At 32.0% G+C, this 23439-nt stretch overlaps 2 protein-coding genes across 2 annotated transcripts; one reads left to right on the top strand and one right to left on the bottom strand.

Annotated features, from left to right (window-relative positions):
• The first annotated feature begins 1169 nt into the window (after nucleotides 1–1169).
• On the top strand, nucleotides 1170–3465 carry LOC125873382 (uncharacterized). The gene is made up of 3 exons (XM_049554316.1): nucleotides 1170–1369; nucleotides 1745–2310; nucleotides 2964–3465. Exons 1-3 carry the CDS (start codon nucleotides 1214–1216, stop codon nucleotides 3403–3405), a joined length of 1164 nt encoding a protein of 387 aa, XP_049410273.1. The 5' UTR covers nucleotides 1170–1213; the 3' UTR covers nucleotides 3406–3465.
• A 189-nt stretch (nucleotides 3466–3654) lies between these two features.
• LOC125873135 (aldehyde dehydrogenase) lies at nucleotides 3655–11719 on the bottom strand. The gene is made up of 10 exons (XM_049554012.1): nucleotides 11344–11719; nucleotides 9511–9579; nucleotides 9325–9421; nucleotides 8488–8694; nucleotides 6057–6172; nucleotides 5843–5947; nucleotides 5570–5742; nucleotides 5379–5469; nucleotides 4637–4786; nucleotides 3655–4118 (listed from the first exon to the last, which is right to left on the bottom strand). The coding sequence occupies exons 1-10, from the start codon at nucleotides 11527–11529 to the stop codon at nucleotides 3888–3890; spliced, it is 1425 nt and encodes a 474-aa protein (XP_049409969.1). The 5' UTR covers nucleotides 11530–11719; the 3' UTR covers nucleotides 3655–3887.
• Between the last annotated feature and the right edge of the window lie 11720 nt (nucleotides 11720–23439).

Here is a 23439-nt window from a genome sequence, read left to right as displayed (position 1 = left end):
GTTGTATTCGTCGAAGTAAATAATCTAAATGTCATGTATTTATAGAGTAAGTGCCAATTTTGTTTGTGGATAAATTTGTATGGGAACTTACATAAATTCACTAGTTTGGGATCTAATTACTTAGATACACTCTACTTTGCAGTATTACATATCTTATTATATTTTTGTGCATTGAGATACATTTAGATACGTCCAAATACATGTATCTGCGGATACATGGAGTCTAAATTAAGTGTAATTTGCTCTAGATACATTGTATCCAAGTGGATTCGCATGTAGCTGGGATAGATAACAAGTCCCGCTTGCCTCCCTCGCCTCTCTCCCCATCTCGCTCGCCACTTTTGCATCTAGTATCTCAAATACATGCAAATCATGTTAGATACATACGAATACATGTATCAAGTGTGTATCTTGTGTGATTCGAATGTATCTGAGATACATACGAATCTCGCTCGTCTCCCTCCCCATCTCGCTCGCCTCTCCCTATTTTAGTGTATCTAGTAGCAAAAATACATATATCTAAGAGTATCTTCTTCAATATATGATATAAAAAAAAATAGTGGTAAGATCTGTAATATTTTGAAAATATAAGTAATATTAGTAAATATGATACTAAAATATGTGTTATTATGTAAAAAAAAAAAAAAATCCAATAACTGGCGCATAATTAATCAATAACGCCATGAATAATCATTTGTTAAATTTATTTGTAAATTGTCAATACCATATTTCTTTCTTGTCAATTCAGTATATATTACAAATATTCATAATTGTGGGGCGGCGATGACAACAATTATTAATAAGTATGCGGCATTAGTGGTTGGCATGACACTTGAAAGTGGAAGGAGTAATCGGGATCGCGCTCCGAACATAATTTTTTTATCTCTCTCCTAACATGATTTTCTCGATATGAAGGCTCGATTGTGAAATCTCTAGTTAAGAATGATGAAACAGTCCTACTACCACATCACAAGTCATATTGATTTTGAATTTAAAATGTTGATTTTGAATTTTAATTAAGACTCCTATAAATTTCAAATTGTCTTGTATGGTTAACTTAATTTTCTTCAACTAATCTTAGCTATTAAAACGCTAGTGTATTTTTGACCAACCATCCAATCTAAAATTAGACTTGCAACTAATTATTAATTAATCATACTTTCTCTCTCTCTATCTTTCTCTGTGTAATTGTTTTCTTCAATTATTTTCTTCCATGGCAGATCATTCACGGGCCACATCTCATGAGTTTTGCGGCAGTTTTGGATTTGGAAGTGTTTGTAAAGTTTGCAAATCCTTTGTCTCCATTTTATCTCCTAAGAAAACACATCATAAGCCTAAATCCAATATCCTTCAAGATAATCATCACAAGGTATTTATTTTCAATTTTAACACAATATTGTAAATGTTAATTTTTTTTATAGCAAGGAATTTTTATTTTATTTTTTGGCTTAAGAATTGGAAAATAATGGTTCTAATCATCATTTGTTAGAAACTTAAATTAGACATGTGAAATCAAGAGAGATAGTATACTATTAATCAAACAACAATAATTTGAACTTTTTTTTCATATGTTTGAAAAAAATCCTAAATTGTCATGTTGGAAAAAAAAACGTTTTGATACATGAACGCATATGAAGAATGATTCAGGATTTAGATGTTGAGTCTATGTTGCATTAATTCATTCATGACATTGCGTTACATGTGGATGTTAACATAAGGTATTTTTTTTATAATCAAATTGCAGGTTAGTGTAAAGAAAAGTAGTGTTGATGAAGACATAGATGATGATGAACAATTTACATATAAGCTCAATGAAGGACTTAACAAAAAACACCAAAGCAATGAACATTACTACTACACAAGTTCTCCTAAATCAAGCCCTCCTCATTCAAGAAGCACTAGCCCATCTCGACTCTCCAGGACAATTTCTCGAATTTTTCGAGCCACGAGCGTGAAAAATCACAACCATAATGGTGGTGGTGGTGGTAGTGGACCAGCATTAGCGAGCACATTATCGCGTAATGCTAGTAGTCATGTTGACTTAACTAGTCATCATGCAGCTTCGAAATCCTTTTCACGGAGCGTGAGCCTAAGGAATGGTGGTGCGGAAGCACCCGCACCAGCAGCCTCAACAACATTACCAGCCTCGTTTTCGCGTAATGCAAGCCGGAAGAGCTCAACTCCGATAATGTTTTCAAGCTCAACTGGATTGGTAAAGCCACCACCAACGGAAAAGACACTTGAGTGCACCTTAGATGAGTTGTGCTTTGGATGTGTAAAGAAGATGAAAGTCACAATGACAGATAATGGGTAAGGACTTACTACTCTTTTATGATATCAATTTTTAATGATATTAGTTACTCTCCGTTTCAATTTGTTTGTCATAGTTTGACTAGTATCGAAGGTGAAATTCACAAATAGACACTTTTCAGTGCCTGCAGCTAGAAAACAGCTATTGTCATTGTGTTTCAAATTCCACAAGTGTAACTCCGTGATCTCCATGATATTGTCACGAAGTTTCACCTCTGGAATTTGAAGCTTAATCACAAAGACTATCTTTCAGAGATAGAGAGTAACAAAGTGGCTAGTAAACGTTATTTCCGCTAACATTTGTATGGCTATAAGGCCTTTGAACCTTGTAATCTTCAAATATTTCATAACGCTTGTTTGACTATAAAAGCTTCTCATTAAAAAGAATAAAAAAATACAACCTAGTCCTTTTGGCCATCTAGTTTACAAAATATGTACACAGTGTATACTTCACACTAATTTACTTATACATAAAGATACACAACATACGCACATCATATACAACCGAGTTATACGCATAGTGTATACTTCGGTCATATTTGGTAAACTAGATGGGTAAATGATATATATTGGCAACTATCCCTTCAAAAAATATAGGATACATTTTTTTGATTCCATTTTTTACATTAACTAGCTCTGTTCTTTTCTTACAGGTTAACAGAAGAAGAGGAAGTACTAACAATCAAAGTGAAGCCAGGATGGACAAAAGGGACAAAGATAACATTTGAAGGCAAGGGTAATGAGAGACCAGGCACTTCAGCAGCAGATGTAATCTTCGTGATCGTGGAGAAAAAACACCCTCTATTCAAGAGAGACGGCGACAATGTGGAGTTGGCAGTAGAAATCCCATTGGTAAAAGCTCTTACAGGTTGCACTATTTCCATACCTTTATTGGGTGGGCAGAAGATGAGTTTAACAATCGATGATATTATATGTCCTGGTTATGAAAAGATTATAGAAGGACAGGGGATGCCTAAACCCAAAGAGGAAGGGAACAGAGGGAACTTGATTGTCACTTTCTTAGTAGCATTTCCAACTGAAATTGCTGAGGAACAAAGGTCCGATATAGTCAGGATTTTACAAGATTGCTGTTGAGGGAACTGATTTGGTCATTTTATCTTCTTATCAGATGTACCAAAACAGGGTTTAGAGATTGATGTAGGTTGTTAAAATGTATGTTTCAATTACGGAACTAGTTCACTTTGAACCATTCATCACCAACTATTCAAAAGTCTCAAGTAGGAGTGGCAAACGGATGGGTCAAAAACGGATATAATATTCGATTAGAAGTTAATTAGGATAGCCAGTTAGCATTAGCACACTCCTTGAAAAGCATTAGATGACTAACCACAAGTAAAAATCCTATTATCAATAACAATTAGATAACGTTAAACATTTATACAAGAAAAAACAAATAGTATATAGTAACATCGCGAGACATGAAATTTATAAAAGGAGTTACTTGAAAATGTGAAGGTAATTTATGTCTCAAGGGTAGAAACACTGTGATCAGCTACTTACAAGTGTAGTAGTGGGCTCACACCAGAAATCCCAGATTCAAATTTTGAATGGAACTTTTACCACCCAATCAATGCACGAATGAGACCGAGTATATCACCATTTAACAGGGCTTTGAGAAATCGCGCCTTGCCAGTTGTATAAGGTGGATATCTTGCAGGTACATCCCCAGCAAAACTGCGACGCAGAACTGCCTTCTTGTGGCTGAAAGAATCAAACGAGAATTTGCCATGACATGAACCCATTCCACTTTCCCCGACTCCTCCAAATGGAAGAGTGGAAAGCGCAACCTGCATGATAAAAATATACAGTTCATCATTAGATTTGATAAGTGTATTGCATCATATATGTTAGATAAAACAACGAAATCCAGCAGCACATTAACACGTAAAATTTCTCATTCAGTTTAGATACTCCTGGGCATTCGTAATTAAATCCCAAGAATCTCTTTTAAAAATAGTTTCTTTCCCTCTGAAGTATTGCTTTAAGGTTAATGCTTCAGATATTGTATCCTATTTCACTTTCAACTTCAAAAAATCTTAATCGCATCTCCACCAGGAATAATCTAACAAATTATCACTTCGAATTTTCCCCAAGTTCCCCATCCCTATCAAAAGATAGATATCCACAATTTCACATTTGCTGGTAAAATATAATAGTCTGAGAAAGCTTGAGATCAGCATGCAGACTAAAAGTATATTAATGTGATAATTTCAAAGCACGTCTCGTAAGCAGATAAATAAGAAATTTAAGTCATGTTAGCACAAGTGAATTAGAAAATTTGGCTAGTAGGCAAAGACAGAATTACTTGTAAAGTGGTGTCATTGATAAGCAGACCCCCTGCTGATATATTCATGACGAACTCCTCCTCCAGTTTCTTGTTGCTTGTGAACAGATATGCTGCAAGTGGCTTTTCTCTGGCATTAATGAATTGTATAGAGTCCTCCACTTTATTGACCTACACAAAAGAAAAGCAAGACTTACTCGAGCCGAGAATTTCACCGAGGCAAATAGTACTGTCAACAGACTAAAAACAGAATTTTCTGCAGAAGGAGTGCTTGAGCTTTATTTTTATTTTTTTTGAAATAGGTAACTTTCTCCTGCTAGAGCTTTATTCATTCTCAAAGTTGGAAGTTGGTCATTCTAGACTTGACGTTAATGATGCTGCTAAAAAATTTATCTTAAACTTTCACAAATGACCTATTGTTTAAAACTTAAATGATGTATTTTGTAGTATATGGCCAGAAATTGCATAATAATTTCCATGAGGATTGAACTGCCAAAAGAGATTATCCTCATTTAGGCTGGTTCAAGTAAAAGTAAGAGCAGTAGATTTTCACAGTTATTGAAGTTTTGTTGCTGATGAATTTCAATACCGAAAATACATGAAACTGAATATATTGTTCTGGAAATATGACCATCTTGTAGACGAATCTAATTCATTAAGTCATAATTCATAACTGTGTGACCATTGTTATCAGCAAACTTTTTGTTACCAAAAAGGGATGTACAAAAGACAAGTCACCTTATACAAGCAGAGTAGGTCTTACCGTGATAATAGGAAGTAGAGGACCAAATATTTCCTCCTTCATGATTAAAGAATCTTCTGGGACATCCAGAAGAATTGTAGGAGAGATCTTTCTGAGATGAGAAAAAGAAGATGAATAATAAGATTTTTCATGTCATAAGCAGACATCTTTATAATTAATAGGTTAGTGGAGAAACAGTGTGGTCGACTCACAAATTATTTTCATCTCTCTGACCTCCATGGACTACCTTATCGACAACCTTATTATCATCCAATAACTTTGATAGTCGTTGAAAGTGGTTAGCATTCACAATGCGAGATAGATCTCCTGATTTTAGCGGATCCTTTCCATAGAATTTCTCCAATTCCTGTTTCATAGCATCTAGCTGGCGAAGAGGAATCAGAAGAGAAAAAAAATAAGAAACAAGGAGTAAATAATTTTGCATAATGTCACACATAAAAGTTACTTGGTCTCATAAAACGCACCAATTTTGGCACATTTTCTTTGGTAGTAATTATATAATCAGGAGAGATGCACGCTTGTCCATTGTTGCAGCCCCACTTGCCAGCAATAATACGCCTTACTGCAATCTTAAAGCCAAAAAAAAGAAAATAGAAAAATTGAGAAAGCTTATTATTATGAATTTTGGCACTATATGTTCGAACAACGCAGAGACTGTGAGCAAATAAGAAATATTACCTTGTAATCGATGTTTGAATCCACCACAACTGGAGATTTGCCACCTAGCTCCAAAACCACGGGTGTCAAGTGCTTTGCAGCAGCAGCCAACACAATCCGTCCAACTTTTCCATTTCCTACAGTATTATTTGCCCATTAGTTATCATTATAATGAACAGATCAACTCCAAATACGTCTTGCAAACAAAACTTGGCAATGTTAGCTTTTTTGTCATAATAATACTAATGCATGTGAACCTTGCAATCCAAACTAACCACAAGTAGTACTTAAGTCGATCAGACTTATTGTTGCACGGAAGACCACGTGCACATACAAGGGTGGGCTGGCAGATCAATGTCCATCTCAATCTCAATGCTCTTCTTTTTTATCAAATTTCCAGTAAGAATATCAAAAATGGAGAAGATGATATCCCATTGTAATGAGATCTAACAAATAACAAGAGCACAATTTCACTTAGTTCTGTTGTCTCTTTTCCCCTTCCATGGGAGAAGGGGGATGTGTATAATGGATCCATAAAGAAGTTTAAGCTCTTATAGCTAAGATAAATTTTAATAAATAAATCAACGACCATGTAGTTAAGGGATACATAACCCAGCTTGGTGGTAAATACAGCTCCTCTGCTAGAGAAGCTTAGGATTAAAAGTATTAAGATGATATCATGAATCTAATGGATACTCAATAAGATTTCAAATATACAAGTCAAAGTTTCTAAAATTCATTGTTGATCTACTGTACACTTCCTTCTCTACATAAGGCTGCTATGATTAGATAATAAGTGTAGTGTCAATCAATCAACTGCGCCTCAAAATCAAACTATTCGAGGTCGACTATATGAATCCTTTAAATCCATTTTGCATAATCTGGGTTCATTTCTTGGAAATAATGACTAATTTGTCTTTTAAGACATATTACAGTTCTTATAAACTCGAGGTTCTCTGAATCTCATCCTTAGTCCCCATACTGGCATACAAGTTGGCAAACCCAAACCTAATGTAAGTGTAACAATAACAACTACATTTTAATCTTAACTAGTTGTTATTGATTTAATCGATTGTTTGCTGGCAGCATTATTCCTAAGAAAGAAAGTTTTAAGTACCTTGGGGCTGTAATCCAAGGAAGTGGTGACATTGACGATGATGTCACACATCGCATTGGGGCTGCTTGGATGAAATGGAGGCTTGCCTCTGGAGTCTTGTGTGATAAGAAAGTTCCACCTAAACTTAAAGGTAAGTTCTACAGAGTGGTAGTTAGACCAGCCTTGTTGTATGGAGCGGAGTGTTGGCTAGTCAAGAACTCACATGTTCAAAAAATACATGTTGCGGAGATGAGGATGTTGAGATGGATGTGTGGGCACACTAGGAGCAATAAGATTAGGAATGAGGTTATCCGGGAGAAGGTGGGAGTGGCCCCTGTGGTGGACAAGCTGAGGGAAGCCAGACTGAGATGGTTTAGGCATGTGAAGAGACGGTGCGCAGACGCCCCAGTGAGGAGGTGCGAGGGGCTGGTTGTAGAGGGTACGCGGAGGGGTAGAGGTAGGCCTAGGAAGTATTGGGGAGAGGTGATTAGACAGGACTTGGCTCAGTTTCACATTACCGAGGACTCTAGATAGGAAGGAGTGGACGTCGCGTATTAAGGTTGAAGGTTAGTAGGGTTAGCGTGTTGTCTTTCCTTGCGAGGGTATGGGTTGGTAGCGTTTGTAGTAGTCCTAGCCTGCACTTGTAGTTCTTGTCTGTGATCCTATAGTCATATGTTATTTACTGCGTTTCACCTCTCACAGTATTTTCTTGATGTTATTGTCTCCATTGTTGATTATGCACTATTTTTCTTATTGGATGTTATGTTTTATATATTGTTTCCTCTTCTTTTACTTGGTTTGGATGTACTTGAGCCGAGGATCCTCCGGAAACAGCCTCTCTACCTCCACGAGGTAGTGGTAAGGTCTGTGTACACCCTCCCCAGACCCCACTTTGTGGGATTTCACTGGGTATGTTGTTGTTGTTGTTTGCTGGCAGCATTCTGTTCTTAGATAAGTCTGCGCTAATTCAGATCACAGGTAAGTTGAGACAACTTCTTTATATGTACCCCATCCCCTTTTAGCACCTTCAATAATTAAAATGGTATACACATGAACCAGTGTATTTTGAGGTCAACCTAAGATATTGTTAATCCAGGACACCACCTTTCTTATTTAGACAATAAATACTTGAAAGCAAAAAATATCACCACCGGTCATTGAACTGTAAGGAAAATTACCACATTGTTAACCAACCAGTTCAGTTGTCTTCGAAGCCTAAAAGATAAAAAGAAATTATGTTGCCACCAGAGATGATTGCAGATTTGGGCCATTGTCCATCTTTAAATAATCATCCCAAATATTTTATTCTATAAATGACATGGAGATAAAGTCGACCAGTGATGAAGTTTTTCAAACCTGTATAAAATATTTTGTCCCATTTTTGCTCTAGTAATGCAGTTGTCTCGGGTACTGCGCCTTCTACAACTCTAATAGCAGACACATCCATATACTGCCCTAAAAGCTTTGCAAGCACTGAAGATGTAGCTGGGGCTATTTCTGATGGTTTCAGAACTACAGCATTACCAGCAGCAATAGCTCCGATCACTGGATCAAGGGACAACACTGGAATAGAATGAAGGGGGAGGGAAGAACTGATTAATTAATCTGCATTGTAACTTTTCAACTAAATATCATAAAACAAACAGACATTACTAGTAAATTACTGATAAAGGATAATGGAAAACTCGCTATCAACAAGGACAAAGGCACCTTGGAAATCTTGCTTCCATCAGAAAAGGATAAAGCATTACAGTAATCTACTTAGTTTTTGGCCTTTTATTCAAGAAAAGCAGAAAATAGTTTGACCAGAGTGAAACTTTTGCACTAAATATGACCTAGTCTTCATTGACAGAAAGTTCAAACACAGACGATCAGTGTAAATGAGTGGGGGTATGTTTCTCTCTGCATTGTGAGTCACACTGATCTAATGTTGCAAAAACAAAAAGCAAGAAGATTCATCCTAACATTCACAGTTATTGACACTATCCATCCATATAATGTTCAGTTAGTTTTAAGAGTCACCACAACCCTTGATAATAAAAGTTTATAACACAACAGAATTTTCTGCAGAGGGAAGTGATTAGTCTGGTTTCTAAGTTGAGACTTGCTTAAAGATATATTGAAAGGAGAAGATAAGAGGAAAAATAATCGCATGCACTTATGAAGAAGATAAATAGATAGTTTTTCACATACAGAACGGATAGTTCCATGCTGATATGACCAATACAACACCGAGGGGTTCTGGAACTATTTCAGCTGATGAAGGAAACGAGGTTAATGAAGTTTTGACCTGTAATTTCCATATGTTAGCATCAGTGGACTTCTATTAATTAGTAACCAAGATAGTATGTATATCTATAAATAGGTATAAAAAATTACTTTTTCCGGCTTCATCCACCGTTTTAGTTCCTTCAATGCAAGCTTACACGCTGTTTTCATCATAGAAATCTGCAGTAAAAGAACATATAAATCAGAAGACAAAAAGAAAAGTGGGTCGACATAGCTAAGAAGTTCCTCAACTACAAAACCCTTCCCCTGAACTTCTATACATTCATGATAAAACTATTTCTGCTATAACCAAAACAGAATAAAAGAAATGCATTCCACCAAATACTTCAATGTAACTGAACTTCAAATTGATTTTCAAAAAGCAATGTGTAGGTTAAAATTCAGCCTTCTCAATCGTGCCATCATAAAACTCTTAAACATCAACCTAAGTCAAACCATCCAGCACATTCTTCCGGTGATCATTCACATTGATCATATTGGGCACAGCTAAAAATATGTACGCTACCAGAATTTCCTGTTTGTAAAATGTATATTTACTTTAAGTAGATAGGAGAAGATCAAAGGTGTTACAACAAAATTTGTTTCAGGATAATGTATTTAGTATCTGCTGCCTAACTGATTGTCCTCCTGATCCATTGGTGACAGTCATTTTTTCTTGGCACTGCTATGTTGTCGCTGTTACCATTTGTCACAAATATTTCCTCTCTCTATCTATTGGTGTAAATTCTCAGTCCCTCACAAGATTATAGTCAGTTCATGTATTGCATGATTGTCCACCAGTTAACCCTCAAATGATGTCCAAAATTCAGACCATCTATAACAATAAAAAGGAGGTCCAGTTCTCTCTGTGAGAACATTCAATAACTACAAGCCAAATCTAGATATAAGATTCAAAGGAGAACAAACAAAAACTAATCTTGGTGACATCAATACACTTCCTAGATTACCAACATCAGGAACAACAATGACCTTTTTATCTTGCTTATGACTGTCACTCTAACGAGCCTATGCAAAGCACAATAGCCAACATTACTCTTTTAAACTGTCGAAACGTTTTCAATTCCAGAAAAATAAACATGAAAAGAGGAGAACTCATTTTGCACTAGACTATCCAACTAAAATCTAAAACCCGGAAAAAACAAATACTACCAGTTTTCTTCTACAACAAAAAGTACTCAAGTGTGTTATGTAGTTATGCACTATTGACTTAAATGTAGTCAATTACCTTAAATAATTGACTTTAATACAGAAAAATACCTAACAAACAAAAGGAGCCTATAAAAATTTTAATTACTAAACCAATACTAAAATCGTATAACTTAGAGTCGTTGAAGATATTTTGCTAAATATTTCCATGTGATTGGCTCAAGTAACTATTGAAGTCATCAATAGAAGAAAAACACAAAAATAAACAAGTCCGCAAAAATCCAATGATTAATACAAAATTCATAAGCTTGTAAAACAAAATCAGCAGAAGAATGAGTTCCAAATCTGAGAAAAGCAGAGTATTGCACGCAATAATTCATAATCCCAACTTTATGTTCCATATTGCTGGAAACTCAAAAATTCCTATCAATCCTCAACTTTATTGTTCAAATATTATATCAATCAAAAGGAATCAGAATTTCCTTATCACACAACGAAATTAGCCAATTATGCAATTCACTCTTCCTCGATGTCTAGCAGCAGAGCTAGAATTTTCAGCCAGAGATTCAAAAGAAAATACATAGTGTATTCGCCCATAGTGAGGTCTGGAGAGTATAGAGTGTATGCAGACCTTACCTCACCTCTGCTCACACTCAGGTGAGGTATAGAGGTAAATTCGACATCTACTATATTGTAGATAATTTAAATTTAACCGGAAGCACATTCACACAGACAGATAGGGATAGGCGATTGATGAAAAGGAGAAAAGTGATAAACCTCATGAATAAAGGCTTCGAGCTCAGGCTTAGAGAGGTCAGAATAAAGAGCATCGGTAATCTCCTTCTCATGATTCTCAGCGATTTTAAACAGAGCTTTCAACTGCGACACTCTCCACTCATAACTCTTTGTCTTCCCAGTCCCATACGTCCCTCTCAGTTCCTTCACAATCGCCTCTGCATCCATTCCTCTGTAATATGCAATATGCAACCTTGATTCTATATCTACACAATATGTCTCTGTGTTGATTAGGTCGACGACTTTGTGCTCGTCGCCTGTGCTTCGCCGGCGATAATAAAGTTATAAATGAGAATTTTTGGATACATAAATAGTTGAATATTGTATTCCCTCCTCGTCTAAAATAAGGATAGTTTGCAAATAAAATTATCCCAAACAAAAATATATATATATATATATTTTCTTTCAATCAGTACTTTTTTTTTTTTGGTTTTCCATTCTATTAGTTTTTCCGTGTCCGCATTGAAATTTTGATTAAATTACACGGTAGGGTCTATGCTCCCAATTGGATTTTTGTCATATCCAAGGCGGAGTGGCACTCCCAACTGAATTTTTATCACACCTCGAGCCCGAATACGAGATCTCTAATTAAGGAAGAAGAGTTTAGTCTCATAACTGCGCCATAACTTAGTTGGTCAATCCTAATCAATTCTAGAAAGCATCTAATAAAGACAACTAAATAAATAAAATTTATTATTTTGACCGAAGAATTACTCTCTCCGTTCATTTTTACTTCTCATTTATTCCTACAATAAATTTTCATTTTTACTTGTCACTTTTGACATATCAACAAAAGATAATTATTATTTTTTATGTTTTACCTTCACAATAAATACTTATTCTCTAAATTATTTTTTAATTAATACAAAATATCATTTAATAAGAATAATGTGATAAAACACTCATATTAATAATTGTTTAGTATGTCAAGTCAAATAGTAACAAGTAAAATTGAACGGACGAGTAAATAACAACATATTTTGAGGTATGTGTTGAATATAGATATTCGAAAAGCCAAACTGCAGTCCGGCCAAAAAAGGGGACTGTCGTTCAGAGTGAGGAGTGCACGTGATCTGGATTGTCTTTTACTCCATCTCACTTTTGTCGTCTCATCTTATTTGTACACATTAATTATTAAAAATAATTATTTTAAATTATTTATTAACTTATAAAATTAATATGATTCTCACTCTCCAACCAAAAATACTCCTCACGCTCGTAATATTTTACCTTTTCTAAAGAAGAAAAAGTTAAGTAACTGATATTTTCTATTTTACTCTTACAACTCATTCTTTTTGAAAATTTTAATAAAATGTTAACGTTATAAAAATATATTAAGGTTAACTAGTAAAATTATATTTTGTATTTATAATTTTTTTAAATGCATATAAGAAAAAGTGATCAATTAATATAAAACAAAAAGAATACTATTTAATACCAATTTTATCATTATTCTTAAATATATATAATTTCTAACATTTATATGACTTATGATTAATATGGGTGAGATAATAAAAATTATCATTTTATTTGATAGTTTTTAAAGAGAGTGACAAAACAATCATGGATAAGTAAAAGATAGAAGGATGGAATAACATAGTAATTGAAGGATAAATCTCAAAGAGAAGATCAATTCTTTTTAAGAAATAATTAATACTCCATTCGTTTTAATTTGTTTTTTTAATTTTATTTTTTAATCTGTTTTTAAAATGTTTTTTTTACAATTTTTTGTTTTAATTTTCTATGTGACATGTTTAAAACCATAAAATTCAAAAACATTTAATATATTTGACGTAGCTTTAATTTATAACCATAAAATTCAAAAAAAATCACTTTATTAAATTTTGCACCAAATTAAAACATGATAAATTAATTAAAACGGAGAAAGTATATCTTTAAATATTAAAAAATCATTATTTCAAATTATAAAGGAAGTAGTACTATAATGTATTATGGAAAAATTTATTTGGTACTCTTTCTGTCCACTTTTAGTTATCATGTTGCGTTTTTCGAAAGTTAATTTGATTAATTTTCAGATTTAAATTTGATTACATTAATTCGATATTTTAAACAAAAAATTAAATATTTAAAAATTATACAAAAAGTATTATAAATTGTAATTTTTTGCATATCAATATGATGGAAAGTATATCATAAAATGTTGATTAAAATTTTTATAATTTAAATTTAAAAAATTCATGACAATTAAAAATGGAACGATGAAGTATCTCAGATACAATAATAGAGATGACAAAACTTGGAGGAGACTCCTCCTATATTCTACCAAATGGATGGTGGGTGCCACTTTCAATAAGAAAATTGGCCAACTCCCCTACCTACCTTGTTACACTCTCTCTCCACTCTCAATAGTAGCTAAGTCTGTCGGTTTTATTTCATAGTGAAATAAAAAAAACAAAGAACTTTTGAAAATTAGATTGTATTTTGTCCATAAATATAAATTAAAGTTATTTTTATATTTTATAAGCATACGTGTTTTTCAAAGTTGAACTCCGAAGAAAAGTAAATTCATAGCCAAATACTTATAAATCAATTTAAATTTGATAACAGAAAATTGTTCGGATGATAAACACCTCTCACTTTCAACTTGAAGATTGTGAGTTCAAGTTACCAAAAGAGAAAAAATAATGAAAGCTCTTAGAGAGGGATAAGAAAAGCATTCCGAACTTCAAACTTTGAAAATTCTTTGGTCCCAATCAAGCCAACGACCAATGCAACCCTCTAACTAAATTCATCTATAATGACCTACTATATTATCTACTTAGACTACCAACTAGTCAATAATATCATACTTAGAGGCGGCTCTTGCATACATGGATGCCAATGAAGCAATCGGGTGAATTTAACCCGCAAAATTTTTAATTTGTTTCGCATCATCTCGTATAATAATTTTTTTCATTTTCAACCCACTCAACCCTTCCGCATACAAAAATTGAGGCATATGTCTTAGGCCCTCTATTTTAGGAGGCCTCAAATTCTTACCAAGAATTAAAAAAAATTACATAAAACTATAATATTTTGATTTCCTTAACCCCATTCAAATAGAAGAAATCAATTGTTTTTGCTAACACTTATATTATTTATCTGTTTATATTTTCTTTCTTCAAATATTTGATAAGCTAGAGTAATAGTCACGGTCAAAAATACAAATCAATAATCGAAAAGTGTTGAACAAAGTAAATTGCAAATTCTTTTTTTTTAATACAAATCAATAATCGAAAAGTGTTGAACAAAGTAAATTGCAAATTCTTAAATTTTCAAGCAATACAACAAACATATTAAAGTAGGATATACCAAGTTATCAACTTCTTGAATCAAATTCTATGATTTTAAAGTTTGTCAACTTATTACTTAGAATTATGTTAACAATTCATTTAGTAGATGTCTCGGTAAAATAATGTTTTCTAATGTTGAATTGATTAAATCTTACCTAAAATTAATAATTAAAAAAAAAGTATTTGAAGAAACCATCTATAAAGAAATTTTAAGTAAAAATTTACATCTAAAAATTAGAAAAATAATTTTTAAATAAATACATATAAGTTTGTTTAGATTTTAGACCTTTAATTGAAATTTCGACTTAGACCTCCAATTACGTTGAGTCGTCCATGATCATCATACTCATAAGTCATAACAAGGTAAGAAGGAAGGGATTAACTTAAAAATAGCAAATTTCCAAATTATTGAACTTCAAAGGTTTTGGTGAAAATTGTTAATATGGACAAAATCAAATTATTAAGGATTTGGAAGGTAAAAATACCTTTTCTTTTTGGCACAATGGAAAACTAAATAAACTTCTTAATTATATGTGCAACACAATATGTTTTTTTAGAAGAAACCTTAGAGGATCAAATTCTATGATAGCAACGGCCAACGCCAATGGTGTGATCGCATATAAATTGATCTCACCCCTGCCTCTCTCTTTTTTGCTATCGCGTATTTCAATCTTTCTCTAGACCTTATTAGTAGGGGTGACATAATATTTTTTGTGGCCTAAAGTTAATTTTTTAAAAAAAAATCTTAATTTTTATTTTATTTTTTAAAGAATGTGGGATTTGAAATCTTTATTTAAAAATAAAATTAAAATATTATGCATATTTCATAAATAAATGTTGATTTCAAATCAAAACTTTGATCGAGATGTGTCCAAAATCTACTAACTCAATTTCATTTCAACTCTTTTCTAGGCATTTTAGCCCCTTCTCATCTGAAATCAGTTCCAAAATTTATTAACTCAATTTCAACACATATTTCCATGAAAAACATCTGTAACATTGAAATTTTGTGGAACTCGACAAGAAATGTTTAATTTGAATTGGGACTCTAGAAGATGTGTTCAGTTTCAATTAGAATTCGTGGAGGTTACTCAACCCTAAGCCCTAGTTCATGCCAATATAAAGGGTACTAAATTCCCTTAAAATGCATCTCAAAATATTCCATAAACTCTTGGGTATTTTTAAAGATCAAGATCTCGAATATTCCACAAAAATCATGAAATATTCATATAGAGGTCAAATCTATATCATCCTAGTTCGAGAAATATGTCACTAATGGTACTCGAATCATGGATAAATCTTAGGAGAGTAGAATCAATGGAGAAATAGAATTGTACCTGCATATTCATCAATAAAGTTATGTTTTTTCAAATTTTATTTGTGTGGTTTATTCATTTTCCATATGTTTAAAATTTGTTGCAAACAACATCAACCACGAAATTTCATCACTCCAAATTAACAAACGAGATCAATAGATTAGACAATTTTAACGTACATGACACAAATCTTCCATATTCATTTATATTGATTTCAAGTACTTAATCGTAAATAAGAAAACCTAAGATAACTTGTTACACTGATCCATATTANTCGAATATTCCACAAAAATCATGAGATATTCATATAGAGGTCAAATCTAAATCATCCTAGTTTGAGAAATATGTCACTAATGGTATTCGAATCATGGATAAATCTTAGGAGAGTAGAATCAAGAGAGAAACAGAATTGTACCCACATATTTATCAATAAAGTTATGTTTCTTCAAATTTATTTGTGTGGTTTATTCATTTTCCATATATTTAAAATTTGTTGCAAACAACATCAACCACGAAATTTCATCACTCCAAATTAACAAACGAGATCAATAGATTAGACAATTTTAACGTACATGACACAAATCTTCCATATTCATTTATATTGATTTCAAGTACTTAATCGTAAATAAGAAAACCTAAGATAACTTGTTACACTGATCCATATTACAAGTGTTGTTGCATATAAATTACTTCTTCATCTCAAAGTACTTATTTTGTTTTTGATTTACATGTTTTTTAAGAAAATATTAATTAGAGAAGTGATTGACTATTTTACTCTTATATATTATACTCTATATCTTAAGATATAATCTCTTTATCATTAAATATTTATTCTATTTATGTGTCATAATTAAAATGAAGTGGAAAATACTAATTTTGACTTGAAAAGAAAATAATATCAAGATATTAAAATTTATGCCGACACATAAAAGAGGGGAAAAATGCATTAAGAAAAATAAATCAAAATTGTGGAGCGTGCAACTACGCGGATCGAAGCGAGAGTGAGATATTTACGAATTAAACTCTCAATCAGCATTGAGTGTGGGTCCCCCTTGTACCTTCTCTATGATTGGCTTATTTATTATAAATTCCCTGAAATAATCCCATAAGAAAATTCAGTCAGTACAGAAAATCCCCAAAATTATAAAAGGACCACACCTTTTTATATTAATTTCATATCAACCACTTATGTAGGTCCCATTTCATAAGCCTGATCGGCGAAATAAGGATAATAGTTACCCGATATTTCATGGAATTAATTTATCCCGATGGAAGGATAAGTTAACACATATAGAAAGCGGATAAAATAACTTCACGAAATTTTGTTGTATATCCTATCCACTGACCAAACTATTCCTAATACTACTGTAACAATAAAGTATCAGTATAATCTCACAAATAAGATTTGAAAAGAATAAGATATGCTCAATTAACCTCAAAAAGAATGTATTATCCTATCCATTGACCAAACTATTCCTAATACTACTGTAACAATAAAGTATCAGTATAATCTCACAAATAAAGTATCAATATAATCTCACAAATAAGGTTTGAAAAGAATAAGATATGCTCAAGTAACCTCAAAAAGAATGTATCCTCAATTAACCTTGACAATACATTGTACAAACCTAATTTATGTGTCATATTTTTTCGTTTTAATTCATTATAGGAAAAGAATATATTTTTATATTTACTTTTTTTATAATGATCATTTCTATACAATGATTTATAAATATAAATATTTAAAGCTCATTTATCATAAAAATATAGTTTATTATTTTATCTTTAATTAAATTATATCATATAAATCGAGACAGAACATGAAATCATCAAAGACTTTAGATAGGTAAATTTTGAAATATTTTCCCCTAATGTTAGGTTAATTCTGTTGAGACCCAGTAGTGAATGTAGGTGTAACAAACTTCTCCCTTATTCTTGAAGAACCGCACGCTAAAGCAATCCCAACAAAGGAAAGTTGTTTTAATCTTTTGATTAGTCCGAATATTTCGATCGGAGTCCGATTTTGGATTTACATCTAGTATGGTTTTATTGGAGGATAATTTTCTCCGATTAAAAGAGGAGCATTCTCATTTACTGTACTACATTTTTTGGTAATCTAACAACAAAAAAGTTAATATTATATATTTCCAAACTTTTTCATATCCACGACTCGAACAGCAGTTTAAAACAATCCAAGAAAGGAATCAAATGTTGTGTTTCCAAAAAATCCTTTTTGTTCTTATTAATTCTTTGGATTAGTTCGAAAGCAAAGGAAAAGTAATAAAGAAATTTGAGAAGAATAACGTAACACCTTTGGAATTTAATAAGACCAAATAATAAAATCAGATACGTTTTTAATATAATAATTTTTTGTTTGCTTAACATTTGAATACTATTTTGTCACAAAGAGCCCGTTTGTTTTAACGTTAAAAAGACCTTAACATTTGAATATCGTTAAGGTTGCTTGTTCAGAAACTACTTATTAGTCAATTAAGCGAAATTATCAGCCTTAATAATATCAATACAATATACTTATAATACTTATTTAGCTTATTTAGTATCAGTTAAGCAAAATTAGGTAGGGGATATATAGTGTAATTATTTAGTGGGGTATAAATAAAAAAATGTATATGTTAGTAATTATTTTATTTTTATAGATTATTTGCTTAGTTTTCCAAAAAAAAATCCCACCTTAGAACATTGCACGTTTAAGTTTAAAGTCAATGATGCCTTAATGACTATCCAACTAATATGTCCAACAAATCAAATGTAATTTTGTCACGAATATAATATGATCGGTTAGATCAATAATTAAATATACAATCAAATCAAATAAAGATATTTCTTAATTATAAATCATATCTATTGTTTTAATCGATAAAAATATATTATTCATCAATTAAAACACACTCATGACAACACAATTATTCATCATATAATTTATAAAATTATATACGCGACAAAACAAATTCTCGTTCTTTGTGTGGTTTGGTTATCATCATGTCATGTAATGGCACTTTCAAATAGCATGGAGTGTAATGATTTAGCTTCAATCATGCTTGTGTAGTGCCGGTAAAATGAGCTCATATTTGGTAATTCGTTTAATCCGCTTATATTTTAATAGGTTGGGTGAGTAATTTTTTACATAGATAAAATGTGTTGATATTCATATTCAATCCCTAAAAACATGGGTAAACTATGGGTAAATTATGAATTAGCCAATGGGTTAAACTTCTAACTTTTATTCACTCAAAATTCATGATATCCCTAAAAAAATGTAACTTCTCTTTCTTTTTTTTTCTTTTTTTATGTTCTTCTATGGAACTAATTATTTTTCTCTATAGTTGAAAAGATGAAGTCTTTGGCCCCCTAAAAATATATATTTTAAATGTACATTTCTTTTGTTAATTATAATTATATATTTTTATTTGTTTAATTTTATATTGGATAATAAATAATAGTCTAAGATAAGCAAATGATGTATTAGTATTGACATTGCTTAAAGTGCATTAAGCATGTTTTAGTCCTAAAATGCAAATATTCATTTACTATGAAATCAAAAATATTTTCCCCTTGTTATTACATAAATTTATTTTATATTGAAAAGTTATAAGATTTTTTTTACTTTTATGATACAATAAAACTAAGTGAAGCATTTTCAACATTTTTCATCTAAAAAAAGACTAAAATATTTTCTCCATGTTGAAGTCTTATTTAGAATACTATTTACTATGAAAATATGGGTAATCTAGTATTTTACCCAACTCATTTGTTATCCAATTCATTTAAACCCATATCAAATATGGGCGGGTTGAATTATTACCCATTTTATGTTGACCCATTTTCAACCCGTTCAAATTTGACCCAACCCACTCATTTGTCACCACTACTCCTGTGCTATAGGAATTAGGAAATAACCAATAATTCATGTTTTTAAAGTTTAGATACAATTTTATGGTTGAAATAAATAAATTTAACTTAGATGATAAACACAGGTTTTGGGTTAGAAATGCTTTTGTTCGTCAAATAGCGAGCGCAGATGGATAGGGCGAGCGTAGCTCGAAAGGGATGGATGTCTAAGCAGTTGAAAGATACGATTTTGAAAATCAAAGTATTTTTAGAAATACGGGGGGTTCAAATCCCTCTCTCTCTCTGCTAGGTGTTGACACCCAATTTTGGACTTCCACAATATAAATTAATCATTGAGCTTCCTAAATTCTAAATGATTTGAAATAATTGACTTTATAAGATTCAAAAATATATTTTCAAGTCGTTTTAAGTAGTTTTGTCATTGTTATAAATGATAAAATAATAAATATAATATTTTATATGATTATGTGTCTAATTAGTATATTTTACGAATATTCAAAAATTGTCTCAAAAAGATTTTAGTTTTGTTTAAATATTTGGTTATTTAGCTTAATTAATTAATAGCTTATATTTTGAGTTAATTAGTTTATTAAGGTAATTATTTTGTTTCGTTAAAATTAAGAAGCTCATTAATTAATTTATATTAATTTGTCTTATCTAATTACTAGCCAAATCTATCCTAATTAAGTTCAAATCGGCTAAGTTTTTATAATACAATGATAACCACTTTTTCACCAAGTCTTTAGACTTATATTTAAGGGCCATTTTTAGGCCAATAATCTCAACATTCCCAGCAACCCATTCTCTAAACATTTCCCCAGGTACCAATTCTTTCTTCCAGCCCACCATTTTTATTCTTATTTTTTAAATGTCCAGCCCAACACCAAAATAATTTCAGCCGACCAGCCCATTTCCTGTGTCCATATCCAGCCCACAAAATACAACAATACCAAAGGAAACCAGCGACAACAACGTACAAAACCAACTGACCCACATGTTCTTCTTCTTCCTCTTTCACGCGAACAACGTGAACCCATAAACACTTCAAATCTAGTCCAGCAAATCGCGAAGCCCAGCAGCCTCAACCTTGCGCGTGCGTCTCCCTCATTCTCTCGTACGGAATCATCGAGGTGTCGAAATCTCCGCACCTCAAACGTCCTTGTTCAAAATCGGATGGTTCTCCTTTCAATTCCGTTGGGAATTTGTACTGTCCAACTCTCCAACCTTATCCCTTCAAGACCAATTTGAATTTGAAATTTCGAATGGGGCCACCCGATTTCCCCCCTATTTTTTCTGCCCTAATTCTCCTCTATAAAGACCCATTGTCTTTACTGTTTAAAGGGGATTTTTGGGAGGCGGCAGGATTCTCGACCAAAAAAAAATCATAGGTCATATAAGAGATTTGTTAAATTTTCATTCTAAAATACACTATTCTAATAGCCAACAAGAGAGCACCCCAAGTTCAGGGGCTCTTAGTTCCATTCTCTTCTTGGGCTGTCTACAATCTTTAGTTTGTTAGAATTCGTCAGAGTTCGGCAAAGATAAAGTTGGAGGTGGAAGTGTTGTTCTCAAGTCATTGTCTCAGTTCCTGCTCTAGAAAAGGTAATATTTCTCTTTCTCTTTCATTTTGTTCCAGTAATTTGCGTTTAAGAATCCTCTTGTTCGTGGTTTCTGTATGCATTTTGTAATCTGATGTGATTTAGCTGCGTAGTTAGGATTTATGTGTTATTTTTCTTTCATGTCTAAACAGATTGTTGCAATTGATTAAGCTTTAGTCTCATTAATTTATGTTTGTTATAGTTAGATAATATTATCTCTTACTAGATTAAGTCATGAAAGTTAATTACCTCATTCTTTTGTTAAGTAGCTACTTTTATTTCTACCCAGGTTATTTAATTATGTTTAGCATTTAATATGTTGCATTGCTTCTTTACTGCCAATTTATTGCATTCATTTTCTTAAATATTTGATTTAGATGTTAATCTTGAGTTCTCGACTGAGAGTTAAATTTGTTTTGTTAAAAAGATATTCTATTGATTTGTAAAAATCTAATCTTGCTTGAAAACGCTCTCATTTACTTTTGATGGTGTCATTTAGTTTGATAAGTATTATTTTGTTTGTTTTTGTTAGTATGTAAGTTTAATGTTGGTTTAAGCTTTACCTCAGATCGTTATCTCTATGGCTTAATGTGATCTGTTTTAATTGAATTCATTATTGCATTTTGAGTATATTAGCTTAGGTTGATTTCATCATGAAATTTGCTACTGATTTCTATTCAGATCAAATGGAATTTGTCCAAACCATGCATGATCAATTCACCTCTAGTATGATAATGATTCTTGGGTAGAATAAATCCTTCCATTTATTAGCTAATGTGGTGAAAATATTTTGGGCATACTGGAAGTATGAATTTATGGTTTCAAAATTATTTGTGCGCATTTGGTAATTGATTGGAGGTCCCTTTCTCGTATACTAATCCTTATTACTCGTTTTGTTACATGTGATATCGATTCGAGTCCACTTTGGACTCTCCCTTGCATATTCTTGAGTTGTTTCGAGCCTGCCTTGTCAAAGGAAGTTGTCGGACAGCAAGGGAAATAGGTGTACAGGTTCCGAAAAGCTGAAAACAGGCCGAGATATGCATGTATACACCGATATACCTAGTGTATACACTGATATACGGGATTAAAAATGGAAATACAGGTTGCGGGGGTCAAAATAGGTTGTATACATTTGGTATACGGTTCAATATAACAGGAAAATGGGTCGAAATGTGACCCGTATACATCGATATACACTTGGTATATACAGGTTCTCAAAGCCTCAAAATGAAGTTACAATAGGCCCAAATTTGACATGCTCTTCTTTTCCCTCTCCTATTTATTGTATTTGACTAACACTCCGATTATCTTATGATTTAATTTAATTAAATTTCCCAAGAATGGTCATTTCGTTTTATTTTCGAATTAAAGTATATATATTTTATTACCTTTTTTTTTAGTCTTGTTGACATTTTATGAACTTTTCCCCTTTAGAAAATTTCCCTTTAGTTCATTCCCCTTTAAGATGAATAAAATGATAGAAATAGTAGTAGTAATAAAATAATAAGTTAAAATAAAATAAGTTATTTACTTAGTTAAAATTTCAAAAATTAGTTAAAATGAATGAGTTCATTTACTTGGTTAACAGTTTAAAAAATAGTTGAAATAAATGAGCTCATTTACTTAGTTAAAATCCAAAAGAATATAGTTAAAATAAATGAGTTCTTTTACTTAGTTAAAATTTCAAAAATTAGTCAAAGTCGTTATGAGTTCTTTTTACTTAGTTAAAATTTTAAAATTAGTCAAAATTATTTTTGGTCAAATCGCCGGTCAACCGCGAGTTAGCGGGCATTCCGAGGGCCTAACACCTTCTCGGAATGTACATTGAACTTCGAACCCTTTTATTTTCAATTGATTTTATCTGTTTAAATCTTTTTGAAAAATCTTAAATTTTTTCTTGATTTTTTAATAAAAATAAAAATTAAGTGGCGACTCTGATCTTTTGGAAATTCGATTTCTCTTAAACTATAAGTTTGATCGATTCTCCAAAAAACTCAG

This window comes from Solanum stenotomum, chromosome 8 (genome assembly GCF_019186545.1).
Source record: "Solanum stenotomum isolate F172 chromosome 8, ASM1918654v1, whole genome shotgun sequence".
Lineage (NCBI taxonomy): Eukaryota > Viridiplantae > Streptophyta > Magnoliopsida > Solanales > Solanaceae > Solanum > Solanum stenotomum.
The sequence above is the reverse complement of the archived record's forward strand: the minus strand, read 5'-3'. Positions and strand labels throughout refer to the sequence as shown.

Excerpts from the sequence above, each read along its gene's own strand:
- LOC125873382 (XM_049554316.1), top strand. The coding sequence starts at position 1,214 with ATGGCAGATCATTCACGGGCCACATCTCATGAGTTTTGCGGCAGTTTT. Across the intron at positions 1,370-1,744 it reads TTCAAGATAATCATCACAAG|GTTAGTGTAAAGAAAAGTAG; the intron begins GTATTTATTTTC and ends ATCAAATTGCAG. Across the intron at positions 2,311-2,963 it reads GTCACAATGACAGATAATGG|GTTAACAGAAGAAGAGGAAG; the intron begins GTAAGGACTTAC and ends CTTTTCTTACAG.
- LOC125873135 (XM_049554012.1), bottom strand. The coding sequence starts at position 11,529 with ATGGATGCAGAGGCGATTGTGAAGGAACTGAGAGGGACGTATGGGACT. Across the intron at positions 5,948-6,056 it reads ATTCAAACATCGATTACAAG|ATTGCAGTAAGGCGTATTAT; the intron begins GTAATATTTCTT and ends TTTGGCTTTAAG. Across the intron at positions 4,787-5,378 it reads CTCTACTTCCTATTATCACG|GTCAATAAAGTGGAGGACTC; the intron begins GTAAGACCTACT and ends TCTTTTGTGTAG.